The 14,307-nt window shown below is 39.5% G+C and overlaps 1 protein-coding gene across 1 annotated transcript in view; it reads left to right on the top strand.

Annotated features, from left to right (window-relative positions):
* LOC105908273 overlaps positions 1-4,902 on the top strand; it is a 26,654-nt gene extending 21,752 nt beyond the window's left edge. Inside the window, exons 19-24 of the mRNA XM_042709816.1 lie at positions 418-518; positions 1,429-1,571; positions 2,065-2,256; positions 3,760-3,937; positions 4,311-4,425; positions 4,785-4,902. Coding sequence (XP_042565750.1) covers positions 418-518; positions 1,429-1,571; positions 2,065-2,256; positions 3,760-3,937; positions 4,311-4,425; positions 4,785-4,902 — 847 coding nt within the window. The remainder of the gene's footprint in view (positions 1-417; positions 519-1,428; positions 1,572-2,064; positions 2,257-3,759; positions 3,938-4,310; positions 4,426-4,784) is intronic.
* Positions 4,903-14,307: the final 9,405 nt, after the last annotated feature.

The following is a 14,307-nucleotide window of genomic DNA, read 5'->3' as shown; positions in this document are numbered from 1 at the left end:
ACAAGATTTCAGACTGTGTCAATGTCGAACATCACACAGAGATGCTCACATGCCAGGAACGCTATACGTTCACCACAACCACCAAAGAACCGTGTGGTTTCTCAACCCTTCAAAATGTTCTCACCAGAGCTGGAGTGTGGTCTGAGTTTTGTTACCAGCATGTCTAGCAGACAGGAAGAGGGACTGGAACATGTGAAGAGTGACCTAAATCAAACACTATAAATAGAGCGTAGACCTGCAGTAAGTCTAGAAGGGATTCGCACATCCTTTTCAAGCTTAAATACCGGATCCATTATTTTCAACAGTGACTTGAAAGGAACAGGTAAAAAACATTGAACATGCCTAGACCAATTTACACACACACATGCGTTACGTTAAAACTCTGATTTTCATTGTTATTGTTGTTGTGTGTGGCAGCATGAGGTTGTTGATCATTGCAGCTGCCTCTCTGGCAGTGGTGAGCTGTGCCAGACTCTCTCCGGAGGACCTGGAGTTCAAAGAATGGAAACTCAAGTTTGGTAAGAGAGCGCATCAAGTTGCTTTAAATCTGCAATGCTCTATCTGCATATGGGCCTTGTGTGGTACAATGAAAATATGTGCCTTATGTCACTGACATTTGAATCATTTTATGAAATGTAAGGTGTGGCACTACTCCTGATGTAAGCAGCATGCCCATGTAGCCTGTTGTACAATAATTAGCATTATTTATCTTTGGATGTTTACTCAAAGAACACGTATACAATAGTTCTCGTCAAACAATTTATTAATTTCTGATTAGACGAGAGGCATTCCATGAGTGTGTGTTTGATTCACTTAAACCAGTCAACGGATTTTACTTTAACTATTCAATTCTATGAGCAGAATGCAGGCAACAATTTTTTCTGGACATTTCTAGACACACAAAAAAGCTGATCCGTTGTGCACTGTGCTCACTAGCCCTCAGTAGCATTCACATTTCACCAGGTGCACCATCGAGACTAATGTACAAATTAACATGTACAAGTAGCTTAGCCTCTCACTTAATTTTGCTGCAGAGTGACACTATTCATTGCTTAGCAATGCTTAACACCAACCATTTTGGTTTGAGCTATTTTTTGGAGCAGAGAATGTATCCAAACAAAATGGAAACAAACACCAGAAAACTATCCTGTGTCTTCAAACTCAATTAGTTGGTAGTAGAATAATTGTATAAAAGCCAACCCCACTCTTTCTAGTGTCATATTGCTTAAGTAATTAATGTTCCATTAGACAGTAATTATATTTTTCCATGACTCCACACTAGCAACATCATACAGTTCCCCTGAGAAGGAGGCCCAGTGTAGGACAGGCTGTCTATGTCTCCAAAATATCTTACCTTCTGCCTAAAACTTTTCCTGACAAAAAGGCAGTGATGTTTCTCTCTCCATGGTTGTCCTATTTGTTCTACAGAGAAATCATATAGCTCACGTAAGGAGGAGGCCCATCGTAAAAACATCTGGCTCTCCACCCGCCGCAGGGTCCTGGCCCACAACATCCTGGCTGATCAGGGCATCAAGACCTACCGCATGGGCATCAACCAGTTCTCTGACATGGTATGTCTGGTTAAGCTGTTATCAATCATGACATTATGACTGCATAAACATGACATTGCATTGAATGAATAGTCAAGTATTCGTTGCTTCTACAAGTGACAGCACTTTTTTTAGCTAACTATGTATGTTCATCCATTTGTTCAAAGGATTCCGTAGAATATCGTCAAACTCTCCAGGCACACCTGAATCCTTCAAACATTACAGAAAGTGCATCTATGCCAAGTGCTAGGACCTCCTCTCAGCTGCCTGCATATGTGAACTGGAGAGACAGGGACTGTGTGACTCCTGTAAAAGACCAGGGCATCACATGTTCATCCTGCTGGGCTTTCAGTGTAGTAAGAGGATCATGTTCTGTGTTTGTGTGGGTGTGAGTGTGTGCATGCTTATATGCATTTATACGTGGGTTTGTGTGTGTCTGTGTTTGTGTGTTTATGTACTGTATGTGTGTGTGCAAATCAAACCTTTGTCTTTCCTATTTTCTTTTCTACCTAAGGCAGCTGCGCTGGAGTCCCACACCTGCATCTATAAAGATGGACGTCTCCCCTCTCTGAGTGAACAGCAGCTGGTGGACTGCTCAAGGTCCTATGGAAACAACGGCTGTGGCGGAGGCCATGTGCTGAATGCCTTTAAGTACTCTATGAAAAACAGAAATATCAATGAGGTGGACTATCCGTATCAAGCCAAGGTAGGTCCAACACAAGTCCCTGACAGGAGACAGGAGGTCGTTACACCATGTGAGGAATTTTTGTAGCTGTATTTCTTATTTAAAAGTAGGATTTAGTGGTAACTTTTTCTCTTTCTTATTTATGTAGGGTGTAGTGGCATCTAGGTGTGAGGCTGTAGATTGCAACCAACTGATTACCTCTGAATACTGCGTGTAGGAGAAGCTATGGTGGCTGCCAGACAGTGTTCATTTAGACAGCCATTGTAAATTGTCAGTCTTTTAGATGAAAATGCAAATACTTTTTTGTCACATTTAGTCATTTAAAACATTCTGAATTTTAGTCTGTTTTTAAAAAGTTAACAACTAGTTTTACTCAAAAAAGACTCACTATATTTCAGTCTACTTTTAGTAATAATCCTATTTTAATGCAAAAGTAAATGCAGTAGATGCATTAAATGTCTCGTTGTCATATTAGGACACAATATAGGTAAAAATAGATTTCAAAACATTTTATCTATCAAATAAATAAGTGCTGTGAATAAAAGGTGTCTGTATGAATAAAACAAAAAGAGTGCTTTTATGTTAATGGTGGATTATTGTATGTAGTCATTTTACAGAGCGAGCTGGGGTTTTTTCACACACAACAATAGCCAACTACATTGGTTAGGATACCCTACTCCCTGCTGCTAATGTTAGATAACATGACATTCTACTGAGGTTCGCTAGGGGGCTTATCAAAAAAATTGAAAATTGTGATGCACAACTTAGTGAGATAATATTAGAAGCTGGCTGCCTACAGCAGTTGTCCAATCCAATATCTAACACATTTGGCTTAGTTAGCTAGCTTGTGTCAATCACAATATTGCAGTTAGCTAACTTACTCCAGCATCTCTATGTGGTGTGCATAGAGATAGTAGTATGTCTTCAGATGTCCGTGGTTCATGCTGTTCTTGGCTTTTCTCTCCTCATTTTGTCTTAAAAAGCATTGTGTAGTTATTTTATTTACAAATCAAATGAATTAACGGGATTTTTTCTTTATACCATACTCTATTGACCTATTTCTTTTATAGTCATGGCCTACTTGTTGTAGATACAGACATAAAACATTTCATTTGATTCTAAATATATCCTTTAACACATGTAGACATTCACTCTTAAAAACTAAGGAAATCATTTCAACTTGGACTAGATGTAAAATATGCCACATTTATTTCCATCTAACATTTTCAAATCATGTAAATTTGATCCTACTTGAACCTATTTGTATGATGCTTTCCTGAGACCATCTTTGCCAGGCACTTCGCAGAAGTTTTCATATCTGCCGATGCGATAACTAAATTAATGATTAACTTTCTATTGGCCAATACCGATGATATTATCGTGCATCCCTAAAAAATTTTTTACGTTAGCTGATAATGTAAATATATCCATTCTCTGTTGAAAAAGACCAGTCCAGTTTATAAGGTGGCTATGTCCCGACTGAATGCCTAATTACACTCATACACACACACTCATGTTTTTTAGGACTCAACATGCTGGTTTAAAAAAAATATACCAAAAGAAATTATTGGTGCCCACTGCCGTGGCTATGTCGCATTGCCTCCTGGAGATGAACGGGAGCTTCAGTTGAAAGTGGCTTTAAATGGGCCTGTGTCTGTGAACGTCGACGCTTCAAAAGACTCTTTCAAGGATTATGCATCAGGTGAGTTTCAGGACAACAGGGGTCTGGCAATTACAATCCTACACAAGAGGGCTATCAAAGAAAGTGTTAAAGATTCATATACATGATAAGAAGTTGTAAATGGCACTGGCATTGTGAGCCCTTGCTCTTTTGGTTGTGGAAAAATAAAAGGTAGGGGTAATATAAGGAAAAAAACGCAATCACTTTTTGGATGCTTTAATGATGACATAATGGAGATATATGAAAAAGCTACATAGTAGTAATATACTGTAATGACTATTCACATTAAAAAGAATCAGTTTTAAGCTATATTTTTTCTGCTAGCATAGAAGATAAAATAGCATACTGTGCTGTATTTGATTGATTGATTGATTGATTGATTCATTTATTGAAGGAGTGTATTACGAGCCTCTGTGTGGCAACAAGATTGATAATATAACGCATGCCATGTTGGTGGTGGGTTACGGTACAGCTAATGAATTAGGTGACTACTGGCTTGTGAAAAACAGGTAAGCTGAAATTCTCAGTTCTGATCATTTTGATGGTACACTTGTCAAGGGGTGATCAACCTGTTATTCCCAACAGCCGCCTTGGTTATTCAAACTGTAGTTTTACACTAATTTCCCCTCTGGGAAAAACAAAGAATCTATCTCTATTACAAAGCCCTGTGAAAATGTGACAGTTTTTAAGGCCTCATATCACAGACCAAATATATTTAAAAAATACATCAGTAACCAAGCTTGCTAGTTTGTCTTGGTTTCAGCTGTGCTTATGTTGGTGTTTACCTTGTAAGCTTGCATACTTTACTGCACTGCTTTCTACCACCTTGTTAAAAAAAACTACTTATGTTGAAATTATTTTCTTGCAGTTATGGCACAACATGGGGAGAACAAGGCTACATCAAGATGGCCAGGAATAAGGACAACAACTGTGCCATTGCTGCTTATGCCTTCTACCCTAAAGTAGTGTTCCCAGACGACCAATAACACATGGCACACCACACACACGAGCAAGCTTGCAATGCAATAGTATAAGTATACAAATTAATAGTTATATACATTTTTATCAGTGCAAATGGTCGCAGGCACGCCCACACGCACGCCCACACGCACAAATGTAAGCCTACGGAAATAAAAAATATCCCGCCTATTATACGGTTACTTGCCAAAACAATAGAAGACATTTCTTCCAAAATGCCTCTTTTTAATGATTTTGTTGCCGTTTAGTTCTTCACGCAAATTGCGAAGCAACCCACCTTCTGCACTTCAAGTTTCAATGACTTTCAGTTACGTTAAATGACCGGACTACTTGCGTTGCGGAATGATATGAAAGATGTGAATTAGAAGCACATAAACCCAGTTGCCAATGACACCAGTCATACCATTTTCGCAGCAGTGAATTTACAGACCTGAGAACGTTGGGTTGGCCCAATTCAAATCAATGGAATTTTTGGAACATTCTTAAGAGCCGTTCTACATGGACAATAACCCCAGACTGCAGCTCAATTCAGATTGACAAGATATTTTTTAGGGCTGAATTAGCTTCTGAACCAAAGTTGCATGACAAAATGCAAAACGATGTTCTTCAAATTGCAGAAAGGAGTAACTACATGTCTTTCATACCTTTTAAACCATAGATATGATCCAGAGGAAAGGGTATCACTCCTCTTTCAAGATGGATTTCACCAGATTATAGTATCTGTGTCACCCCAGCACTGAGCCCTGCTCCTGCCACGCCTTGCTCCTGCCACGCCCCTTCCTGATTCAACTCACCAGCCTCAGTCACATTCCCAGTCCCCTGATTGCCTGATTACCTGAACTTGTCACTCCCTCCACCACTCCACAATATAAACTCCTCACTCCCCTTACTTCGCTGACTGGTCTCGTTGTATATGGATGTATGTAAGCACTGGATGACTAGCTCCCCGTGTTTGTCCCTGTTCCTTCGTCAAGCTCCGGATTATTAGCTCCCTGTGGTTCCAAGGTTTAGTTAGTTCTGGTTTTCCTAAATTGGATAACTATCATGGACTGTTTATGTTTATTCTTAGCGTTGTTTATTTTGTTACTGATTCTCAATAAACTCCATCACCGTCTGTCTAGGCTGATGTCCGTGACAATCTGACTGCCACAGTTTTTGAGTAAGGACCATAATAGTTTCTCAGAGGTTTTAGTTGCGGAGGGAAATGCAGGTGTGACTTCCTCCAATCATCTCTATTTGGTTCTATTCTATTCTTTTTAATTTTGTTAAATTTAGCAAATAAACATAATTAACTTGTGTTCTGGATGAGAATAATAGTTGTATTATTCACATTTAATGACCATGAATGTTAAATATAAAGCATTGATAAAAAATTACATGAATCTGCATCAGTATAGTATGTTATCTTTATATCACCTGCAATGTTATTTCTGGGGTCCAATTTCATGTCAGCATCAGTATAAGTTACAATATAAACATAAAGTTTTTTTTACCTTGTCCTGTTTACAGAAGTATTTAAACCAGCCATATCAATGTGAATACCAAAGCCTTCTATCATCTAAAGAATGTAGCTAGAATTAAGGGTTTCGTGGCCCAGAGAGACCAAGAGAAGCTCATCTATGCCATTATTTTCAGTAGAGTGGACAAATGTAATGGTCTCTTAACTGGTCTGCCCAAAATGACTATTAAACAGCTGCAGCTCTTTCAAAATGCTGCCGCTTTGGTTTTACTAGTCCAGTTCTAAAACTGTTACACTGGCTTCCACTTAGTTACAGAATAGACGCCAAAACAATTGTACAACAGTCTGTAAACAGTTTTACAGAAACCTTAAAGTAACACTATGCAACAATTTTACACTTTTTGAGATATGGTTTTATAGGCAACTAGTTTTGGTACCATCCTCAAATTCATTTTGATAGCATATGGTCATGTGAAGGACAGATAAACACCTGTGTCTTTCCCACTAGCCATCAAGGATATGCCCTATGTAGTTCTGTGTACCAGGCTGGAATACCGTGCAAAATGGAAGAACAGCATGACATTGCCAGCTGTACTACCAAAAGACACCAGTTAGTGTGTTGGCAAGCTTCTATTCAGTGTCAACTGGGCTGTTGGTGGTGTTTGCAATGTTTTTGCATGCCTTTTATGTAGTTAGCTTGCTAGTTTTGGAACAGAATGAATAATATTGCTGCTTTACCGTAAGCTGAACCTCAGCACATAAGGGGGGGGGGGGGCATCTGCTTGGAGCCAGCTGGGTAGAGATAAAAAAAAGGTGGGGGGCTTGTGGCAGAAGGGGAGTGAGGATAAGTGGAGGGGAACCAATCAGAAACAGTAAGTAACAGTAACAGTAGGCAATATCACCACTTCATTTTTTTTTATCAGTGTCAGTATTAGCATAAATAATATGATATAGGAGGAGAGGGAGAGAAAGAGGTTGCTGGCAAAGTGTATGAGAATTATGTTTAGTTTTGATGTTATGTTTAGTCATGGTTGACTGGCATGGTGCATGCAAATTTTAGTCAGGGATAGCAAGGATTGATAGGATACACAACAGTGCACAACTGGCTGGCGACAGCGCAACACGTTCCGCATGCTATACCCAGAATCCATAAAGGCCCTTCTTCACAGCATGTGCTGTCTATAGCTCACTCCTGCTAAACACAACAAAATGGTTAACAAGAAGAAGTTAAGAATGTTGTGACAGACGAAAGGTTTTTGATGCATTATTCATGACTATGGGATGCACTAAAGACAAATGTCTTTAGTCTCGATTTTTAAAATGGAAAGGTTTTCTACATTTCGAATGTAAGCAGGAAGATTATTCCACAGGAGGGGGGCTCAATAGCAGAAGGCTCTGCTTCCTATTGTATAAGTATCAAATCAAATCAAATCAAACTTTATTTGTACGGCGCATTTCATACAAGGAAGTAACACAATGCGCCTCACAGTAGGAAAGAAAAAGGGGGGGGGGGGGTTTACAAACACTTGTAAAAAAAAAAAAAAAAAAAAAAAAAAACACAGATTTTCAAGAGATAAATGAATAAAATAAAATAAACGTACTAACCGCACTGGCACCGTAAAGGACTACTCAGCACGGTCATCGTCAAACTAATCTGCTGGGGGGGGGGGGTTTACAAACACTTGTAAAGAGACACAGATAAGTAAATAAATAAATAAATGTTACATTAATGTTAAATAAATACATTTTACAAGTTACAAAACACTTATAAAAAGACACAGATTTTGCCAGAGATAAATGAACAGGAAATTACGTACTAACCGCACTGGCACCATAAAGGACTGCTCAGCACAGTTATCGTCAAACTAAGAGACAGCTGCTGGGGGGGGGGGCGGGGTACAAATACTTGAAAAGAGACAGAAATAAGTAAATAAATAAATGTTCCATAAATGTTAAATACATTTTACAGTGAGTGATAAGCGAGATCAAAGAGGTATGTCTTAAGTGCATGTTTAAAGGTTTCAACCGTTTCGGCCATTCTTAGGTATTCTGGCAGAGTGTTCCAAAGGTTGGGGGCATAGAAACTAAAAGCTGCTTCCCCATGTCTCTTTGTCCTGGCTTTTGGAACTGTTAGAAGTTCAGTGCCGGAGGACCTCAGGGATCTACTGGGTGTGTATCTTGAGAGCATGTCTGTTATATATTCAGGTGCATGACTATGGAGTGATTTATAGACTAGTAGGAGAACCTTGAAATCTATTCTAAAACTAACAGGTAGCCAGTGCAGTGATTTTAATACTGGTGTGATGTGCGCTCTCCGTCTTAGAAGTAGATCTGCACTTTGAGAACGAAGTGGTCTTGGTGGGCAATAGGAGACAACTAATTCCTTGTAATTTGGAACTAAGCAATTTAGGGCTCTGTATGTTTGAAGGAGTACTTTTAAATTTGACTTTTAAATTGACAGGGAGTCAATGCAAAGAGGCAAGTACAGGTGAGATATGTTCATATTTTAAAGTTCTGGTAAGTGATCAAGCAGCAGCGTCGTGTATAAGTTGAGGCTCTTTATTGAGTTGTTGCTACATCCGGACAGGAGAGCATTGCAGTAGTTTAGTTGCAATGTAATAAAAGCTTTTATTATTAATCGAGTCGACAATAATATTAGTATTTCTGCAAGGGATAGAACTTTTCTGATTTTGGCAATATTGCGTAGATAAAAAAATGATGTCTTTGAGATCTGTTTTATGTGTGAGTCAAGTAGGACATCTTAGTTGAAGACTACACCTAGATTTTTGATATTAGAGTGGGTAGATGGCTACATAATATCCTTCTCAATTGTTTAGGGCCTACAAGCATAACCTCAGTTTTATCTGGGTTAAGGAGCAGAATGTTGTTAGTCATCCATTTTTAACATCTTGCCGGCACGCTTCTATCCTGGGTAGCTGTACAAATTCATCAGGTTTCATGGAAAGGTAAAGTTGGGTGTCAGGTCTTGGGGAAATACCTTAGCTGTCATGCTAAACTGTTGTTACTCCACCTCCGTGTACTGTACTGCGTGGCATGTGGCAGTTAACATTACTCGGAGGGGTAGGGCTATCTATGATATGTTTAAAGAATATAAGCCGAGTAGGTCAGCATTTAGCTTATATGCTGCATGCGACTGGACTATTTTTCCTTTGGATGTTCCTTTTGCTTGTATTTATGTAAAGCACATGGAATTGCCTCTATGTATGAAATAAGTTATGGAAATAAATTTGCCTTGCCTTTAGAGAGACGTGTGGACATATTCCCTGTCAGAGAGGGTCTCACTGACCTGTAGTAGATTGCAGACAGGAAGAGAAACTGGAGCAGGTGAAGGATGTGCTACAGCAAAACACCTGCAGTCAGTGTAGAGATGACTTGAACCTCCCTCTTGAGTCACCTCTGAAGTCACCTCTTGAGTCACCTCTTGAGTTAAGTGTCCTTTCCACTATAGGGAACCACCACTTTTGTGGTGATTCAACAATATACAGGACCAGGGAAAGACACACACACATGCACTTACACACTTTTGATAAAAGTGTCTTAGCTTTGGATAACAGTGTTATATCTTTAGATAAAAGCTTTTAATATTTAACCTTTACACACATGTGAAACTACTGTGTAAAGGTTAACTAGTAGAGCTCTGTGATTCTCAACGATGTTGTTGTTATGTGTGGCAGCATGGAATGGCTGATCATTGCAGCTGCCTCTCTGGCAGTGGTCAGCTGTACCAGCCTCTCTCTGGAGGACCTGGAGTTCCATGTTTGGTAAGGAGTCAGTCATTGTAGATATTTTGTAGTGTATACACAAAGAAAAATCTATTGCAGCAAGCCAGCCCAGCAGGATGAAGTCAAGTTTAAAGTTTAAAGGCAAGCCCCCAAATCCCATGATCCCAGAAGTGCCATTTATTAATAAGAATCTCGTGCCGCTTACACCGCACAACCTTCTGTCAGGGATTGACCCTGGGCTGCTGGATAGCTAAACCAGTGTTTATCACGCTGAGCCAATGTACGACCCAAGGGCAGATTTTAGTGTGAAAAAACTTTGTCTTTTTATTTCCAAAACTAAGCATACATCCAAAAGCACAGAAGATCCAGACAAAATCAGAAGGTAAGGAAAATTCCAAAAGCACAGAAGATCCGGAAAATACTAAAGATATTTCATGGGAAAAACCGGACAGATAATCCAGGAATTCTAGACCCAAAACAAGTAAACGGTAACTCCAGCGTGGTGAACCACTAGTACAGATAATATACAAAGGCTCGGTGAAGAGATTGCCAGAAGGCCAGGTATAAGTACTTAGGGCGATTAGTCATGCGACTGTCTGATGACCAGGTTAGTACAGAAAAAACAAAAAAGGCAGGATGTAAACCCAAAAGTTGAGAGTTCAGGACTGAAGCACATGGACAACATAAACAAACATGGAGAATATGGTGATAGCAATACAGGTAGCGGGTCCTTGAGGCCCTCTAGAGGCCAACAAATGTCATAACTCATGACACCTTGAGAGCGTCAAAGAACCATATAACCTTGATTAAGGGTGCCAAATTAATGTGAGAGAATGTGAGCTGATTATGTATTCTGGTAGGACCGGTCGTGAGCTCATTGCATACATTTAGATTGCATAACACAGCTAACCAATTACCTTCTCTCAAATGTTTTATTGTCCACAGGACAATAGGAGGAGGAATATCGCCTGACTCGCCATAGCAACCTGATGCTCCCAGACATTATAAACAGCACAGATCAGGGTGTTGTTACAGCCTCCCGTGTGTGTGTGTGTGTGTGGTGTGTCTCTGCCTCAGGTGGGTGCATTGGAGTCCCACACCTGCATAAAGTACAAACGCCTGCCCTTTATGAGCTAACAGCAGCTGGTGGACGTCTCCTGGTTCTTTGAAAACAAGGGCTGTAGACGAGGCAATGTAGACAAAGTCTTCCAGTACTGAATGAATAGCCAAGGAATAGTCACGTAGAAGTTCTACCCGTACAAGGTTCAGGTAGGCCATACTGAATACACTTTATCGTAACACCTGAACATGAGACCCAGAGGTAGCTCAACACTGAACCCTTGTGGAAGTTGATGTTAATACTTCAGGGTAAATGTTTACTTGCACAAATCCTCTTTGAGCTTGGATAAGTCATGACACACAATACAAATTTTAATACGAACTTACAGTGCTAGGCATTAAAACTGGGAAAGAAAATAGCAATTCAGAGAAAAAGTAAGCTGGCCATGACCCCTCTTCTAATTACCCTCATTGTCTTATATGCCCCATGTAAAAGAAAGATACCACCTAACATGATTGGTGCCCGCAGCTATGGCTATGTCTCTTTTCGCCATGGAGATGAGCTTATTCTTCAGTAGGTGGTGGCTAATAGAGAGCCTGTGTCTGTGGCTGTCGATGCTTCACATGACTCATTCAAGAACTACCATTCTGGTGAGTCCAAGGAGACAACAGCAATCTGGGTAACAGAGTGCTGTACCTGACGGCTGTCAAACCAAACGGTTCAGACTTTCTATTTGATTTATCGACAAAGGCTAGGTTTCCTAAAATCCTCAGGCCATAGCCAACAGGGGCCATGTTAAAAAAGTTTGAAAGGGAAAAAGTATATCCAGCACTGTCCTCTCCTGTATGTGCATCGATACACAATGTTTTATAATTGAGGTCCTTGATCTAACCCTTTTTGGAAAAAGAGTTCAAATGAACAACTACTATTGTCAGTAGTAGCTTTCTATAATGGCTTATTTTTGGGTAATAGTTTCACAGTTTAGGAACGGCGCTGAAACTTTCCTTTATTGGTGACTGACAAGCTGGCTATCCTATCCTATTGATTGATTGATTAAGGTGTCTACCCTGAGCCCCGGTGCAGTCCCACTAATCGCACTCATGCTATGTTGGTGGTGGGTTACGGTACCAAACGAGTTCATGACTACTGACTGATGAAAAACAAGTAGGCTAATATCACATTTCTGAGCTTAATGACTGATATCTATTATGTATCTATTATGGTTTGGACATGACCTATGCAGCATATTGTGAATAGTGTGTAGAGGTAATACTATGACAGAAACATTAAGAATGAGAAGGTGGGTGTGTAATACTGTTTCTTTGTTAGTTTGCTCACTACCAACCCTGTTTAACTGGCACAGTTCTTCTCTGTAATAATGTTGATACACATCACACGTGCACAGAATATACAAGAACAACTGCTCTCATACCTACATAAAATGCAGGCATTTATACAAATATCAACTGTGCCTGGGAGATACAGAGAGTGCATATGTATTTGATGTGGGTGCACCCCTGTCCCTGCCGAGGAGATACTGAACTAATGTTGAGTAACTATATCAGTATGGTAATGTAGTTATACCAATAGATATGTCTTTATGCCACAGTTGACTGTGCAGTGCTTTAATTCCTACGCCTGACTCATGTGGTGGCAGGTAGTGGACTCCACCACTGTTGAGCGATCACACTTTGCATTTTCTTGTGGAAATGCATATCTGGCTTTGGCGGCAATGTTGGAACCACAGTAATGTTTTTGTCTTAAAGTCATGGCACAGCATGGAGAGAACAAGGCTACATCCAGATGGCCAGGAATAAAAACAATTGGCAAAACTTTGGCATTGCCTCTTCTACCCTTATTCCAGAGGTCTGAGGGTAAGTAGAGATTTACTCCAGATTGCAGTCTGATGGCCATCAGGTAGAGATTTCAATAGAGTTTCACTAGAGCTGATTTTTTTTTACATGGAGTGCATAACAAATTGTTAAATGCAGTGCTATGATCCCATAGGGTCAGCATCTTCTGTACAGGTTTAACCAACAGCTTCTTCTGTTGCACTGAAATGGTTGTCAGTTATGTTACAATGTTACGTACCTTGATGAGGTTGTTAAGATAATGAGAGATAAAATTAGATGATTGATTTTGTATTCTGACTGCTTATGTCTGAGCAAGATATCACTATATGTTCGTACGAGGTGGGTGGGTGAGAGAATGGTTTGTGCTTAAGAACCATAACAGTTGCACAGGGGTTGAACTGTGGAGGGAGATGCAGTTGTGATTGCACATCAGGTGGCTAATATTACTATTTGATCTTCTAACTCACAGAGGAAGAGGAGATGCCGTTGAGGACTACTCAAAGATGACGACACTCCACGCCTCATCTCAATTCTATCCTATTGTATTCTATTCTATGTGGATATATGCAATATGCACACTGTTTCCAGCTTGCCTTGACAGAATACAGAAATCGAATCTTAAACAAACAAGCTTAACTTACTTATTTGATGCATTAGCAAAAAAGTTGTTTTATTTGCATTAAATTACCTTGCATGAGTGATCGGGGCGGAGCTTGCATTTCCTGCCGATGGGTGCGAATTATCAGAGTCAGTGGAACAGTGGGTGTTCTATTTACGCACACAGCTTCCTGTCCCTGATAGTCTAGACTAATAAAAAAGGCTGTTTGTACACTGAAGTAGGATATTTCTAGACCACAGCTGTCCTAATTAGATTGTGTTTAGTTTAGTTTGGCTGCTGAGAAATTATCCACTTATTCAAAGTTAGTTGATTATATGAAATCCACATTTTTATAAGCTTATTATGTCCATCTGTAAATGTGTGTGTGTTTTCTTTATTTTCTGAAAACATAATTGACATACTACCGCATATGCAGGTTGTAGCCTAAATCATCATGCAAATAGCAACTGATAATGCATAGGATAAAGATAAAGACACAAAACAGATTTAATTGAACATATTCATTGTAGAAATACATTGTATTAACAAACTGCATTAAAAATGATAATACATTTGACAATATATTGCATTAATGTAGACATACAACTAATTGATGGATTCTTAAAAATGCTAACAGCCTGTATTTGATTTGAGGAAGGGAAGTAAGGCCAGAGAATTATGAGGCAAGTAGATATTTCAT

Source organism: Clupea harengus, chromosome 14 (assembly GCF_900700415.2).
Source record: "Clupea harengus chromosome 14, Ch_v2.0.2, whole genome shotgun sequence".
NCBI lineage: Eukaryota > Metazoa > Chordata > Actinopteri > Clupeiformes > Clupeidae > Clupea > Clupea harengus.
Note: the sequence above shows the minus strand (reverse complement) of the source record. Positions and strands in the feature narration are given on the sequence as shown.